Here is a 14,170-nt window from a genome sequence, read left to right as displayed (position 1 = left end):
TGCTGTTAATTAAACTAAAACTATTGTTGTAGTTAAGCATGTTAGGAATTAAAGATTAAAGATGAAGGCAGAAAGTAAAGACTACAAAGAAATCCAAGGAAAATGTTTAACATGTGAGGGGGGCTGTGGTAACCAGTTATAACCAACTACCATGTAATTGAACCCTAAGTGTTTTGGGAAAATACATTAACTTGTATTGAATGATACATGGATGACTGAATGGCACATGACAGAAAGTTTTCTACCACATCCTGTCAGAGCTCTAATTAAATAATAGTGAAGCCTGTTGTAGAGGGTCATAATTTCAAATCCCAGCCTGTCTAATAACTAATTGCTCTTTAGACCTTCAGGTCAGACTGTCTTAAAGACAGCAGACGTTCCCTTAACAATAAGAGTCACACATTTCAAAGAATTTGTGTACCAAAAACACACCAAAAATAAAGCTATTTATGAAATAGATAAATATATTACGCATTAAGATTCCCATTTTACAAAAATTTTATTAAATTGAACAAAATATGAAAATGAAAAGTACTTCAAAGATCACAGTGGTAACTGCTGAAAATGTTACATTAAAAAATGTTAAAAACTGAAATGAGCAACAGCAGCTTAATATCCACATTTTCAAATGGTTTACAAATTATTTACAAACTCAATATTCATATTCAATGAATATGCAATACTTTTAAACATATTTGCAATATCCTGAAGTCATTGCTACACCATCAAAAAAATCTGTTAACTTCATTTAAAATTAAATGTCTATTAGGTGTTTCAGGAGTTTGAAACCATTTGACACATCTTTCAGACTGTGGCAATATATACACATGGTTTAACAGGTAGTCTCATGGGAAATTAGAGGGTTGGCATTTGCCATAGAGGGAGCTACAGGAAAAAAGCCTATACCAGAAGCTAAAAAGGAGTTTTCCTGGGAGATGCTTTCACTATTGGCTGTAGGAGATTGGTGAAAGGCTGAGGGTCCGAAGTAAAGCTGGGGGATGGTCTGTGTTATTATATTGCTGCTGTTCTGCATTGGAGTGATTGTTTGGGTCTGATTGTAGGGAGTGATGAGGGGAACAGCGCCAAAGTTGGCAGCATCATTGGTGACTTTGCCATCTCCAGCAGCCAGGTTGGCACTTATCCACGAGGAGTACTGCAGCTGCAGCTGTTGGTGTTGCTGCAGCTGCTCTTGTTGATTTTGCTGCAGCTGCAGCTGTTGGTGTTGCTGCAGCTGCTCTTGTTGGTTTTGCTGCAGCTGCAGCTGTTGGTGTTGCTGCAGCTGTTGCTGCAGTTGTTGGTGTTGCTGCAACTGTTGGTGTTGCTGCAACTGTTGGTGTTGCTGCAGTTGTTGGTGTTGGTGTTGCTGCAGCTGCTGGTGTTGCTGCAGTTGTTGGTGCTGCTGCAGCTGCTGGTGTTGCTGCAGTTGTTGTTGTTGGTGTTGCTGCAGCTGCTGGTGTTGCTGCAGCTGCTGGTGTTGCTGCAGTTGTTGCTGTTGCTGCAGCTGCTGGTGTTGCTGCAGTTGTTGCTGTTGCTGCTGGTGTTGCTGCAGTTGCTGCTGCTGCTGCAGTTGTTGGTGTTGCTGCAGCTGCTGGTGTTGCTGCAGCTGCTGGTGTTGCTGCAGTTGCTGCTGCTGCTGCAGTTGCTGCTGCTGCTGCAGCTGCTGGTGTTGCTGCAGTTGCTGCTGTTGCTGCAGCTGCTGCTGTTGCTGCAGCTGCTGTTGCATTGCTGGGCTGACCCATTCTGGGGTAACTGGAGTTGCCAACCTGTGTCCAAACGATTGCAGACTCTGGTTTGGGTAGAGCCCACTCGCACTGTACCCTTGGTATAACACCCCACTGTTCACAGGTAGGTTGTCTGGTGCTGAGTAACCTGCAACAACCTCAGAAGAAAGATGACCCGAATTTCCATTTATGACATAAGCCATTTGGCTATACTGCCCATACCATCCTAAAGCTGCCTGAGTGTTACTAGAGTTTGCCGTTTCAACTGTTGACAAACTCTGAGCGCCCTGACTGCCAATGTACACCTCAGTGTTGTCCTGTCCTTTAAAGCTGCCCATCAATTGCTGGTTAGTTGGGGTTGACCTGGCAGTTATGATGGGTTTAATGGGCAGATGACAAACCCCAGTGGTGTCATTCTGTGTGTTACTTTGTGGCTGTGATATCTGCCCTGCGTTATGATTGGTGGCCTCACAGTTGATAAAATTAGGTTTGAGCTGGCTCCGATTTCCAAAGATGTTCTGAATATTGACACTTCTCTGGTTTTGTAGCTCACTGGGGTCAGCAGTGCTGGCAGAAGTTAACATGGTGCTGTCTGACTTGGCTGTAGCTTTATACAGCTGACACTTTGAATCCCATCTTGTTTTGTTTTTTGCCCTTTTAGTCTTCACAAACTTTGAATCCCATCTGCTTTCCACACCACTTTCAGATGAATTGTGAGAACAGGAGGTCATAGTCTCAGCATTAGGTGGATCTGACTTGCAAGGAGAGACACTTGTCCAAGACCTACTCTCTCTCATCAGAGCTATTAGTTGTGCAAGTGGTGTACAGTCCACAACAGATATGTTATCTTTGTCAGGTGCAGGGCCTGTGTCATTGTCCTTTCTCGACAGGGTGCTAGAGGTTGCATCAGGGATAACTGAAGTGGACTCGCAGGCTGGTTCAGGGCTGGGATCACAGTGCTGCTGCAGTGAGCAGCATGTGGATTTGGCTGGCAAAGGATCCTCAAGTTTGGGGTTATCGGTGCAAGTTTTGAACAGTGTCTCAACAGATGTTTCTGCTGGCCTTTTCCTGGATGGAAGGCAGTCATCTCTGGGAGAGACTGGCAGGGTTTGAGTAGTTTTAGGACTAACAGTAGGCCTACAGAAAGATTGGGGTTCTACGTGCACCTCCGCCTGTTTCACTTGCATCTCAGCGACAGGTCTTTGGTACTGAGAGATTGGTGGACTGAGTTCTGGTTGCGTAAAAGAGCTCCTGCGGGTCTCTTTGGGACTGAGACATGCGCCAGAACCGGGGAATGGAAATACAACAGAATCAGTGTTCGAAGAGGCACTGGTAACATCCAGAGGACTCGAGACGGTTCTATGTTTGACCCCATCCAAATCTCCAGCCATTGCTGTCTCTTCTTCCAAATGATCTTTTTCTAGTTTTTGTCTTGCTCCTATGACAAGAAAAGAGCTTCAATTTATAACAGTTTACAGAAAGAAAATGAGAAGCTCCAATTTTGAATCCTCCATAAATCTCACGTGGGGACAAAATGGCGACAGCAAAGCAGCTTAAAAAAGGTTCTTCAGAAACCTACGGGTGATGTCATGGAGGCTACATCCATCTTTATATACAGTCTGTAGTACATATACAACATATAAACATTTCATACCATTGTCACTTCTCTCAGGTGCCTCCACTGGAAGAGATTCCATTTGACTCTCAGACTGTTCTGTGCAAGAGAAATCAAATGTCATAGCTCATACCCATACTCTGCCTAGTTAAGCTGTGTATAGGAATGGGAAAAAAGACTCATCTCACTGCGCTGCAGAACAGAGAGGTTCAGGAGATCCTTTGTTCCCACTGCCACCAGGCTATACAACACCTCAGCCAAAGGAAGTGGACTAATCTAATTATTATTGTTTATTTATTATCAACTGTTATTATTATTATCATCATCATCATCATCATCATCAACAATGACATAATGGACACATGAATTTCCCTAGGACATCTATCTATCTATCTATCTATCTATCTATCTATCTATCTATCTATCTATCTATCTATCTATCTATCTATCTATCTATCTGTTGCTGGGCTGGTGGGACTCACCCATTTGTTGAGGAGTACTGGTGGGTAGACAGATGACGCTCAGTTTATCTTCTTTCTTGATGTTTTGAACCATTTTTAAAGCTACAAAAAGTAATCAGCACAGTTGATACTTATTACTGTATACTCCAATACATCAGAAACTTGAACAGTTGCAAATTAAACCGACTCCTACCTTCACTGAATGGCGCTGTCCGCACACATTTATACAGCTCCTTTCCCAGCATTACACCCTTTGTGAGAGAAAACATACAGGGGAACATAATAATTAGATAATAATAATAATTAAAATAATGAATGTGCATTTCCACTTTGTCCATTAAATTATTTTTCAGGCAAATGAAGCACAATTGTGAAATCTTAACAAACATATCTTGTCCACCATAAGTGATATAACTTCTTTCTGTGCTAATCAGAAAGGCAACAAATATGCTCTAATAGCTTTTTAAGCGTAACTTGCCAACATCATCCCACTCTGACACATGCATTACACACGCATGTAACCGCAGGTTACCTGTGCATCTATCTTGTAGTAACACTCCCGCTGTGACAGTAGCTGGGCAACGCCGTTTAAAATGTCAAGTTTCTCATCTTGGGTCAGACTCTCCTGCTGCCAGAACGACAGATGCTTCGGATACTGCTTCAACTGAAAGACATGCATATCATATCAATAAAAAAATGTGGGAGAAAATGTTAAATATATTAGCTGTTCTGAGGTTTTCTATGCATTACTGAGACACCACTCACAATGTAGTTGAACTGGTGATCAGAGCTGACCAAATGCTGAAAGATGTCCTTGAGGGAGAGCGTCTCACTGCAGCTCTCACACAAATAGAAAGATGTCTCAGATGTCCCTTTACACTCCCACACGCAGCCCAGACCTGATGAGGACGCAATATCTTTAACATTTTGTATGCTTCAGTGAAATGACATGAAATAATAGGAGATTGTTGTGCAAGGATGGACACACCCACCTACTGGTTCCAGTCCCTTCACGCTTAAGTACTTGGACAAATTACTTGTCCCCTGAGTTCTTTCCCCTGTGACACCAAGTCAAAATAACAAATTAGTATGTTAAATGACAAAAGCCACCAATTTATACAGTGTAGGCTAAATGCATAATACTTACCCCGTGAAATTTTTGGGAGTGCCTGTGACGCGCTGTGCTGCGCAGGTCCTGGACTGCATCCTGGGTGTTTCGGTACAAGTTCTGCATTGAGACTGGATCTTGATTGGTTCTGCTGTTCTGTATTCACCGGAGCTGTAGAAGAGAAAGGGTCTGGGCTGGAGGATATTACAGGTGATGTCTTCTCTGTGTCTTGTATCTCAGAGTCACTTCTCTCTTGCTGCTGTCTGTTCTCAGGAGTCTCTTGGCATGTATGATGGGTTTGAGCGAAGGTGCCTATAGTTTCTGAGTCAGTGGCAAGGGGATATGCACAACCATGGACTGCTGGGAGGTAAGGAAGAGGGAGATAGATTGCGGACATGACACAGATGTAAGAGACAAATGTACAAACAATAACAGAATCGCAAAATCATTTTATATTTAACTTTATGTGAAGTGGAATCTGCAATTAATTAATTCTACAAATTAACAAAACAGAGAGCAAAAAATGATAGCGGCTAAAAAATATTAATGCTGCAAGAGTTGAAAGAAAAGGCTTGGTATTTACCAGGACTCTGAATTGCAGGTGTGACTTCAACATGAGCCTGGGCCTCCACATCTGGCTCAATCCTTTCCTGTTTGATAGTGACTGAATAGAGCAGAAATCATTTAATAGTCCATCTATAAATGCGTACATTAGGCAGTTTGATTTTCTGAGAATGTGTAATGACAAACACAGATACATTATACCTGCTATGTGTGCATCTTGAATGCTGGGAGCTGGAATGGGGTCTGGATCATTTTTGAAGCTCACACATGTCTGAAGCTGGTCTGGTACCAGGTCAGTAGCTTCTTGGCCTTTATCAGTCCAGTTCTGAGCTCTGTCTGACTGACCCGCTTTCTCTTTCAAGTTGGATTTCATTTCTGAATTAAGAGCAGTAATTTATTCAACAGTGTGCAATTTCAGAACAAATATCAATAAGTCAGTAAGATTTTTTTCCAGACCAAAGAAGCATTTGCATTTTTGTTCTTACCTGGCATATGGCCCAATAGTGTCTGGAGCTCATGTTTACTCTCCTGGTTTGGTTTGTTGTTAGTAGAAAGTCCTGACATTTCATTCTGTGGCATGTGCATCCCTGAGAGACAGAAATTGCATAAATTGGTCTAATATAGTCCAGATCTGTGCGTCTCATTCACAGCACATCACAACAACATCAAATTACATCGCAATGAGTTTTTGAAGTCGTCAAAAATAAAGACTCAGAAAAAAAGTACTCAATTACGTTGTAAATATGTCCAAAGACAACAATATACCCTCATGGATGTAAGTACAAAATTATAAGTTCCGATGTATTTGCACGTGGGTGAAAAACACAGATAAATTTCAAACTTGATTCTTAGAAGTGACACATGAACCTACTATCGTCTGGGCTTGAAACTTCATATGGACAGGGGAGGGCACCTTGCTGTCCTAAAGCCTCTGCATCATCAGTTGCGGGGGATGATGAGGATTGCAAGTTTCTCTGTCTCAGCATTTTTTTCACTCTTTCAAGAGCTGAGAACAAAGAGACACAGAGAAAGGGGAATTAAGACCAAAACAATGACAATGTGTATAAAACTGTCCCCTCCATGGAAATGAATCAAATTATCCATTGTGAGCAATGTTCCTGCAAAGTTGGTCATTTACTATCATACCATGTTTTATTGAATAGAAAAAAAAAGACATATTTTTGTATGCACAAATTTACAAAAACTAAACTGTAGATGTTTCTCTATTAACAACCAACCCTAACCCCACGCGAACGCCCACCTGAAGTACATGTATCAAACCTTAAAACTGCAACAGAAACAATCTGTTATCAACCATATCACGGTAAGCAGAAAAGAACATTACTTTCAGTCGATGGGACATTTGCCCCTCTGAGCCCCAAACTAAAGAGGTATGTTACTTTGTGGCTTCCTTAAAAAAAAGGATGTTTTCTTTGATGCAGTGACCAAGTATTTCATAATTCAGTGCTGTCAGCAGCAAATAGGTTAGTCAGTTAAGTTACATTACAGTTAAAATCTTTGTATCAGTCGTGACCTTGACTACTGTCAGCACTTTAATTTATCTGCGAACTGCTCCATGTGTTATGTCTTAAAGTTAGAAACACAAGATTTTACATTACACTCTGACATCCCATTTATACAATGAAAACCATGTCCACATGCAGTAATACTGGCCAGGGTTCAGGGATGTTACCAGGAAATTAAGTATGTTTTGTAAGAAAAATTAGTAGTCACATCCACATGTCCAAAATAACATAAAAACTCTGTCAAGGCTTTGTTTGACAACTGGGAGGAACATCTGTCCTCTAAGGCTGGTTTGAGATACTTTACTGTCTCTCTCTGCGTGACAAGATGGTTTCAATGAGAAATTCTTTTTTTTTTTAATAAAAATTTCTTCAGTCCCCTCTGGCCCCACTGCTAATACAGTTCAACATAGCACGAGGTCTTCTCTTGCTATACCTCTTCCTTTGAAAGTCGCTTCAAAGTGGATTTTTATTTATTTTATGATATTGGAATATCTTTACCTTTGTTGTCCGAGAGATCACGCAGTGCTGCGTATTCATCACTTGTCACTTCCATACTCTAGCAGATTAAAAGACAAAATCATACATGTAATCTATAAGTCATTACAGTCCACAGTTCTGTTACTCCAGTAAGCCCCTCTGTTTCCTCGAGATGCTTTACCATCTCTTACCCAGTTTTACACAAGAACATCTTGATGATTTCAAATTCTCAATTAATGATTAATCTTGCTATGCGGTAGAAATATGATGCAAGATTTCTCACAATGTAAACCATGTCACTCCGCTGTATTTCTGATCTATGCGTTGAAGACAAGAGTCATTTATTGTTCCATAACCACATTGCTTTTTTTTTTTTTTTCCAATGTAGTACAGTGTCTTTGCCTGAATACAATTCTTCATATTGATTCTTCAATCTGATTTAATGGCGTGTTAAAATATGTACAAAAATGAACAACAATCATTTTTAATCATATTGACTGTATGAAGAGACTTGTGCAGCTCACCATGATCCTCTGTGACCCTACATCCTTCTCAACCTCAGCCAAGTTGGCCACTATCTTGTTCAATTTACTCTCCTCCTCCGGCAGCTTGGCAGTCCACATCGGGTAGTTCCGCTTCTAGAAGGAAAATTCAAACCACACGGTTAACAACTGTAATACTGACCTGCTTTGCACACATCCGACATTTTCTACATCAAGACTTATCAATCACCCACCACGTATTTATACTTGTGGTTATTGTCGACCACGTGACTGGAGGAGTTCAACCTGACTGAACACAGCTGACAGTAGACTTGCTTCTTTTCTCCGCACGTCACAGCAATCAGGAAGTTTACGCCTATAAGGCAAATATGCAGACCTCTGATTAAAACCAGAATGGGTTGAGAGGAAAGGAATTCACAGGCTAAATGACTGATTTTTTTTCTATACAAATAATTGTACTTACCAACTTTAGGAATGTTCTCACTTGATTTTGTCTTAGTCATGGAAGTATGTGATGGCTGTGAGGGTAAATTCTTGTGCTCAGACCTGACAGACGTGGCTGTGGTCAGGTGGGGAGCCACAGGTGGACTACTCTTGTGACTATGTGGTGCAACATCAGAGGCTTCAGTATTTCCACATTTAACTGACGTTTTAGCAACATCACCGGAGAGAATTGTCACTGTAGTTTCAGATGTGGCCATAATTTTGAATGGCGTTTCAGAAGGCGAAGTTCTGCAGACAGATTCCCGCACACCAGCGGTTCCTGTTTGAGATGTGGGTGCAGCTTTACATGAAGTTGCTGTAACATTGGATACAGGTCCGGTTCTGCTGTCCAGTGGTTTGGACACTGGTGCCAATTTTGTGGTTGATTTTGAATGACAGGAGCCACTTCCACTATAGATGGGGGTGGTTCCTGTCAATTTGGAAGAGGCGGCTGTATATTTAGAGGTGGTTGAGGTGCCGATGTTGGTACTTGCTGTCGATTTGGTGGTGGCTGCAGAGGCAGTGGAGGTAGTTGCTGTACTTTTGTAGTTTGTTTCTCTGCGTTTTGTGGAAGTTGTACTGCAGCTGGAGGTGGGAACTGAAGATCTGGTGGTTGTACTAGAATTGGGGTTGGCTGTTTTTATTGGTTCCATAATTGTGTTTGGAGCAATTTTATCTTTGAGGTTATTTCCTGTGGAATCAGAATGCAACACATGTAGACGGGACGCGTCTTTACTACTTCTGGAAACAGTGTTAGCGTTGTCAGCCGACTCAGGGACTTTGTAATGGGTCACTTTGATGTCTGCATTTGATTGACGATGGACTTTTTTGGAGGCGTTTTGAGTGATCACAGACATGGTTGCAGGTCCTGAGACTGGCTCTGCCAGAGAGTCTTCTGAGTCATCATCAATCTCCACCACCTTTGAAAAGAAAAACAACATTGACTGCCCATTGATCAGCTGTTTTGGTACACACCAAAACAATTACTGCGTATAAAACCTTAACTTCCTGAGATTTTTTTTTTTTTTTGGTAATTTCATCACTAACAAACCATCACACTCCGGTTATCTTCTCAGGTGACTTGTTAATATCTTTAATCCCAATTTAGGATTCAAACTTTGTTCTTTATCTGCTTCCTACCTCTTTGGCCTGTTTATTGTACTGCTGTAACATTTGCATTTCCCCTGTGGAGATCAACAGTCTTATCTTTAAACTCATCAAAGCATTTAAATGAGGTAACATGGTGAACTTTGAAGAGAATCCCAGCAGATAAAATTACTATCTTATAAGACATAAAATGTTTAGATAAACTGTAAATTATAAATAAATCCTACTTTGTAGGACTGAAATGACATGGGCTACAGAATTTATCACTAGCACTACGAGGACCAAATGGTCACAGCTGAAGTGAAACCATCCCAAACGTTTCAACCACTTGTGTGAGCAAAAGCAGGCTCAAGCAGTAAAGCAATCAAGTCAGCGTCTTGCCGGCTCTAAAACTTAAGTCCTGTAACCCTGAACCATAAAGACATCCTACAGACAGATTTTATCTGAAAGACAACGTGCCAGATGTCCTTCAGGTCAGCAGAGCAGCAAAGAGGAAGAATGTATGAAGTTAAAAACCTGGGATGATGTAAAAAAAAAAAAAAAAAAAAATTAAATCAAAATGTTTTGCATTAAGCATCTATTTTACTTGAGAAATTACATTGGTTATGTATTCTTAATATGGCCATCCAGTACTATCACATTTAGATTACCCAACAGAAGACATGCAAACGTTCATCTGCCCTGCATGCAGTTTGACTTCCGTATGACAACCCAGACGAAGTAGGAAATGATGTTCACAAACCATTTAGATGTCAAATGGACTGACCTGGATGTTGTCCGTCATGGAACAGTCCTCATATTGGGCCTGAACAGTGACTGAGGCATGTGCAGGTTGAACAGCAGATAAAACTGAGGTTGAAGGGAGGCCAAGCCCTCTGTCCTGCTGAGCCTCTAACTCCTTCACTGTCTGTATGGCTGTGAAGATTATATACAAAAAAATTGCACAGCAAATTAGCTTCAATCAAAGCCAGTAGGAACAAAAACATACATACTCAAAAAAGGGAATGTGTCCTCTTACCTGACATAAAGTTTTGTTTTAAGATGTTATTGTACATTTCTTCATCCAGATCAAAAACCTGAAGTCCCAACATAAACAACAATTAGCAAATCCTATTATTGAGGTGGTTTGAATCTTTCAACAACCAAGATCTTTTCTCTAACGTTGCCTCGGACTGACCAGAGGAAAATGGCATATTTTTTTAATCTCAGTTCATGGAGTGACAGTTATAATCATGTCTGCAAGTTAAAGAATTGAGGACGAGTCCAAACCTGAGCTTCTCCGTATCCTTTATCTCGTTCCAATAAAGCAGCCTCATCTCTGACTTTCTTCCTCTGATGCTCCACTGGTGCAGCTGAGAGTTTCCCTAACCCCTAATGTCATAAACAGGGAACACACAGGGGGACGGCCTCACTATTACAAAACAGACTTGTCACTTTGAATATGAGCCTGCCACCCAGAACAAACACTTACAAAGGTGGCTGTAATCTAGTAGAGAATGTGTTAAATTACTATGGTAAGCTATGATTTCATTCTTCAACACTGAATTTTCATATTTTGGTTTTTTTTTTTTGTGTGTGTTTTTTTGTTTTGAAAACCAAAAATAGTTTAGAGTAGCTAGACGGCATGTACGGCACAACAACCATTTTATCTGTTAACATATAAACCTGATATGGACAAATTATGACCACACTGTGTGTTATTTTATGTGCTTGTTCTGGCAGGAAACCTACATGTACCTGCTGGAACGTATTTCGCTATCACAGCCTAGCAGAGAAAAATGAAGATGGAAATTTGCATTCAACTGAACATGATGCTGGAAGTTCCTCTTCGGTTTGGGAATGCCCCCATTTCTTACAAAGAAGTTGCTCTATGAAGGGATCGCATTGCGTTCAGGATGGAGAGGAGGAATGATAATACTGACCGGTAAGTCTCTCAAAATATATAGAGCATATAAGAATTTTACTAATAATAATAATAATAATAATCATTAATTAATAGACTTTAACATTCACTCACCATCAAATACATCTTCTGGTGGTCAAATCTAATAACATGGCTGATGATATTCTTCTCTGGGATCTTCGCAGAGCAGCACTCACAGAGGTAGATGGGGTCACGTTGATCACAATGGCATTCAATTAGTGCACTTAAGCCTAGAAAAGACATTGCTCATTATTAATATTGTGTTATCAATCTTCCATGTGGCAACAAATGATTTTCCTCACATTAATAATTTTACAGTAAAATTAACGAAGCACAGGTAAATGCGAAACATTTAATGAAATGTTATGAGGAAGCAAAAATATAAAAACTAAAAGTGCATTGTTTTTTTATTTTCATCTCCCAACTTTCAATTACCCCATTATTAAAAAGATAACTAACATTTTAAACCACCATTACATGACAAAGGAAGACTTATTAACGTATTAATGACTCTGAAGTAAGGGCTGTGTGTAGGGGACAAATTCTTTTTTACTAGTGTTTGATTGTTAGATATTGATATAGCAACGGACCTATAGAGGGTTGGTTAAACGAACTAGGAGAGGCCCTTATCTCAGTTGTCTAGAACAACTGTTTGCTTCTTTAAAAGTGATGAACAGTTCAGTTCTAGGCAGTCTGAGCCTGACATCTCTGACTCGTTTGATCAAACTATTGCTATGACTTTGTTCGACTCCATTTGCTTGTTCTTTGTCTGTTTTACATTTGCTTGAGTGATTCAAATCAAATCAAATCAAAGCGTTCTCCTTTGAAGCTTTCTCACCAACTGTGAAACACACTGTGAAAAATAAAATAAATGACAAATAAAAAACTGACCAATCACGGGATCTCGGCTCTTCTTCTTGACATACTGCCACAACTTAACTGTTTCCTGATGGTCTGCGTTAGAAGTCGCTGTAAGACAGCCACAGACAACCAGACTCAGCCATTTTCACACAACACAGAGAAAAAAATCTTCCACAAAAGTAAATCAGTATTTACATACCTTTATCCTTTAGAGTCCCGTGACTTGGTTTGCCACTCCCTTTCTTGTCAGTGGTGGTCACCCTATGTAGTTCAACACTTGGAGTTTTTTGAGATTCTTCACAAGGTGCATCCTGTTTTGAGGTGAACCGCTGTCTTTTACATCCCATTTCTCTCCCCATATTCTCATCAGAACCCGTGTCATCTTGTGATGTTTCAGATGTGCTGTTTGGCCTCTTTCTTTCATTATTCATGCATATGTAACTCTTCAATTGTGTCAGGACATATTGGTGACTGTTGCTCTCTTCTTTTCCAGTCTCGGCTTCATCATCTTTCTCCGGCACTTCCATCTCCTCCACCTCCTCTTTTATCAACTGGCATGTCTCCATACCTGCATTCTTAATCTCATCCGTGCTAGCTTCTGAAAACACGTCTCTTATCTTCTTTGGTTCTTTGTTACTTGGCGTAGGAGTCTTTTTGTGGGCTTTTTCTGCATTTTCTTCACTTTTTACAGCGTATTTATTGGCGATTTCAGAATCAAGTTTTACTGAAATATTTTTCGAGACGTTCTCATTGTTGTCTGTAGATTTCTGGCTGGTCTTTTCCTCAGATCCCTCCATCGTCGTACTGCTTTTCTGACTGTTGTCTATCACATGGTCCTCATCCACTGTTTTCTGGGTTTTCTTGGAAACTGTGGAATATATGACATGATTAAGTGCATTTGACTATAATTATCTGCAAAGTTTTGTTAAGCATCCTTTCGGGGAGCAGTAACATGAATGGCAACAGATCATCTGTCCAAATGAAGATTAATAATGAATGAGGTGAAGAGATTAGTAGTAGTGGAACTCCAGGCAACCAAATGTACCCATGAGGGTATACTGCCATGGGAACCCAACATGTGAACCCAAGCTTAACGTACTCAAAAACAAACATTTCCAACTATATGAGTTAAGATCATACTACACATACTGTACATAGAACATATACATGACAAATATTTAGTTAAAATATTGTTTGCTGGCCTTACTCAGCTTCATTTTAGGCTTTATTGCGGGTTCAAGTGCTCCTCCCCCATTTCTTCTTTTTGCATATTCCACGGTTTTCATTGCTGGAACAAAACAAAGTGAGAACAATCAAGAAGTCCATTCAATTACAGATGACAATGTGTAACATTCATGGCAATACACACTCACCTCTGTGGTAGGGGCACGGCTCCCACATGGGGTTGTCCAACTTTATTTTCTTTGAAGACCAAAAATATTGCATAAGTAAATGGCAAGAGGAGATGCTACATGAAGATGGTACCGAAATTTCATTTCTGATATAGAATACCTGTACATGTGATACAGAGTGAATACGTGCTGTCTGTGTTGCCAAGTCCAGTAAGGTCTCTGCGTCAGTGCTTGAACTCTGTGAGCCTGGGTGGAAAGCATCCTACACACACACACACACACACACACACACACACACACACACATGCACACACACACACCACATTGTACTTTGTGTGTTGTCATGGACTCCAGGAACACCAACAACTATAGCTTATGAACAGTACTGACAGACACAACTCAAGACAAACAAACTGAAAAACATACTGTATCTCTACATAATATCAGAACTGAAATTAGGTGATAATA

General features: G+C 40.4%; 1 protein-coding gene across 7 annotated transcripts in view; it reads right to left on the bottom strand.

Annotated features, from left to right (window-relative positions):
* Nucleotides 1-480: 480 nt before the first annotated feature.
* The window catches only part of LOC111659321 (uncharacterized), a 34,918-nt gene continuing 21,228 nt past the window's right edge, over nt 481-14,170 (bottom strand). The window contains exons 26-51 of one of the 7 annotated variants that reach the window (XR_015437626.1): nt 13,863-13,964; nt 13,724-13,772; nt 13,558-13,638; nt 12,550-13,218; nt 12,381-12,458; nt 11,583-11,719; nt 10,835-10,936; nt 10,584-10,641; nt 10,332-10,480; nt 8,439-9,378; nt 8,209-8,330; nt 7,997-8,110; nt 7,494-7,551; nt 6,341-6,475; nt 5,955-6,056; nt 5,671-5,844; nt 5,489-5,569; nt 4,945-5,265; nt 4,790-4,855; nt 4,563-4,696; nt 4,330-4,461; nt 3,991-4,048; nt 3,819-3,899; nt 3,525-3,577; nt 3,376-3,435; nt 3,081-3,159 (exon numbers count right to left, since the gene is read on the bottom strand). Coding sequence is in view for 4 of the 7 variants with exons in the window: in XM_023412253.2 (XP_023268021.2) it covers nt 833-3,159; nt 3,376-3,435; nt 3,819-3,899; nt 3,991-4,048; nt 4,330-4,461; nt 4,563-4,696; nt 4,790-4,855; nt 4,945-5,265; nt 5,489-5,569; nt 5,671-5,844; nt 5,955-6,056; nt 6,341-6,475; nt 7,494-7,551; nt 7,997-8,110; nt 8,209-8,330; nt 8,439-9,378; nt 10,332-10,480; nt 10,584-10,641; nt 10,835-10,936; nt 11,583-11,719; nt 12,381-12,458; nt 12,550-13,218; nt 13,558-13,638; nt 13,724-13,772; nt 13,863-13,964 (6,330 nt within the window). In the remaining 3 variants the exon portion in view is untranslated. Of the gene's footprint in view, nt 3,160-3,374; nt 3,578-3,818; nt 3,900-3,990; nt 4,049-4,329; nt 4,462-4,562; nt 4,697-4,789; nt 4,856-4,944; nt 5,266-5,488; nt 5,570-5,670; nt 5,845-5,954; nt 6,057-6,340; nt 6,476-7,493; nt 7,552-7,996; nt 8,111-8,208; nt 8,331-8,438; nt 9,379-10,331; nt 10,481-10,583; nt 10,642-10,834; nt 10,937-11,582; nt 11,720-12,380; nt 12,459-12,549; nt 13,219-13,557; nt 13,639-13,723; nt 13,773-13,862; nt 13,965-14,170 lie in introns of those variants that run through there. The other 6 variants (XM_023412253.2, XM_087175589.1, XR_015437625.1 and 3 more) reach the window with 6 other exon arrangements.

Source organism: Seriola lalandi, unplaced genomic scaffold (assembly GCF_002814215.2).
Source record: "Seriola lalandi dorsalis isolate HSWRI2012SDOR001 ecotype SW California unplaced genomic scaffold, Sedor1 jcf7180002054476, whole genome shotgun sequence".
NCBI lineage: Eukaryota > Metazoa > Chordata > Actinopteri > Carangiformes > Carangidae > Seriola > Seriola lalandi.
This window is presented reverse-complemented; position numbering and strand designations above follow the sequence as displayed.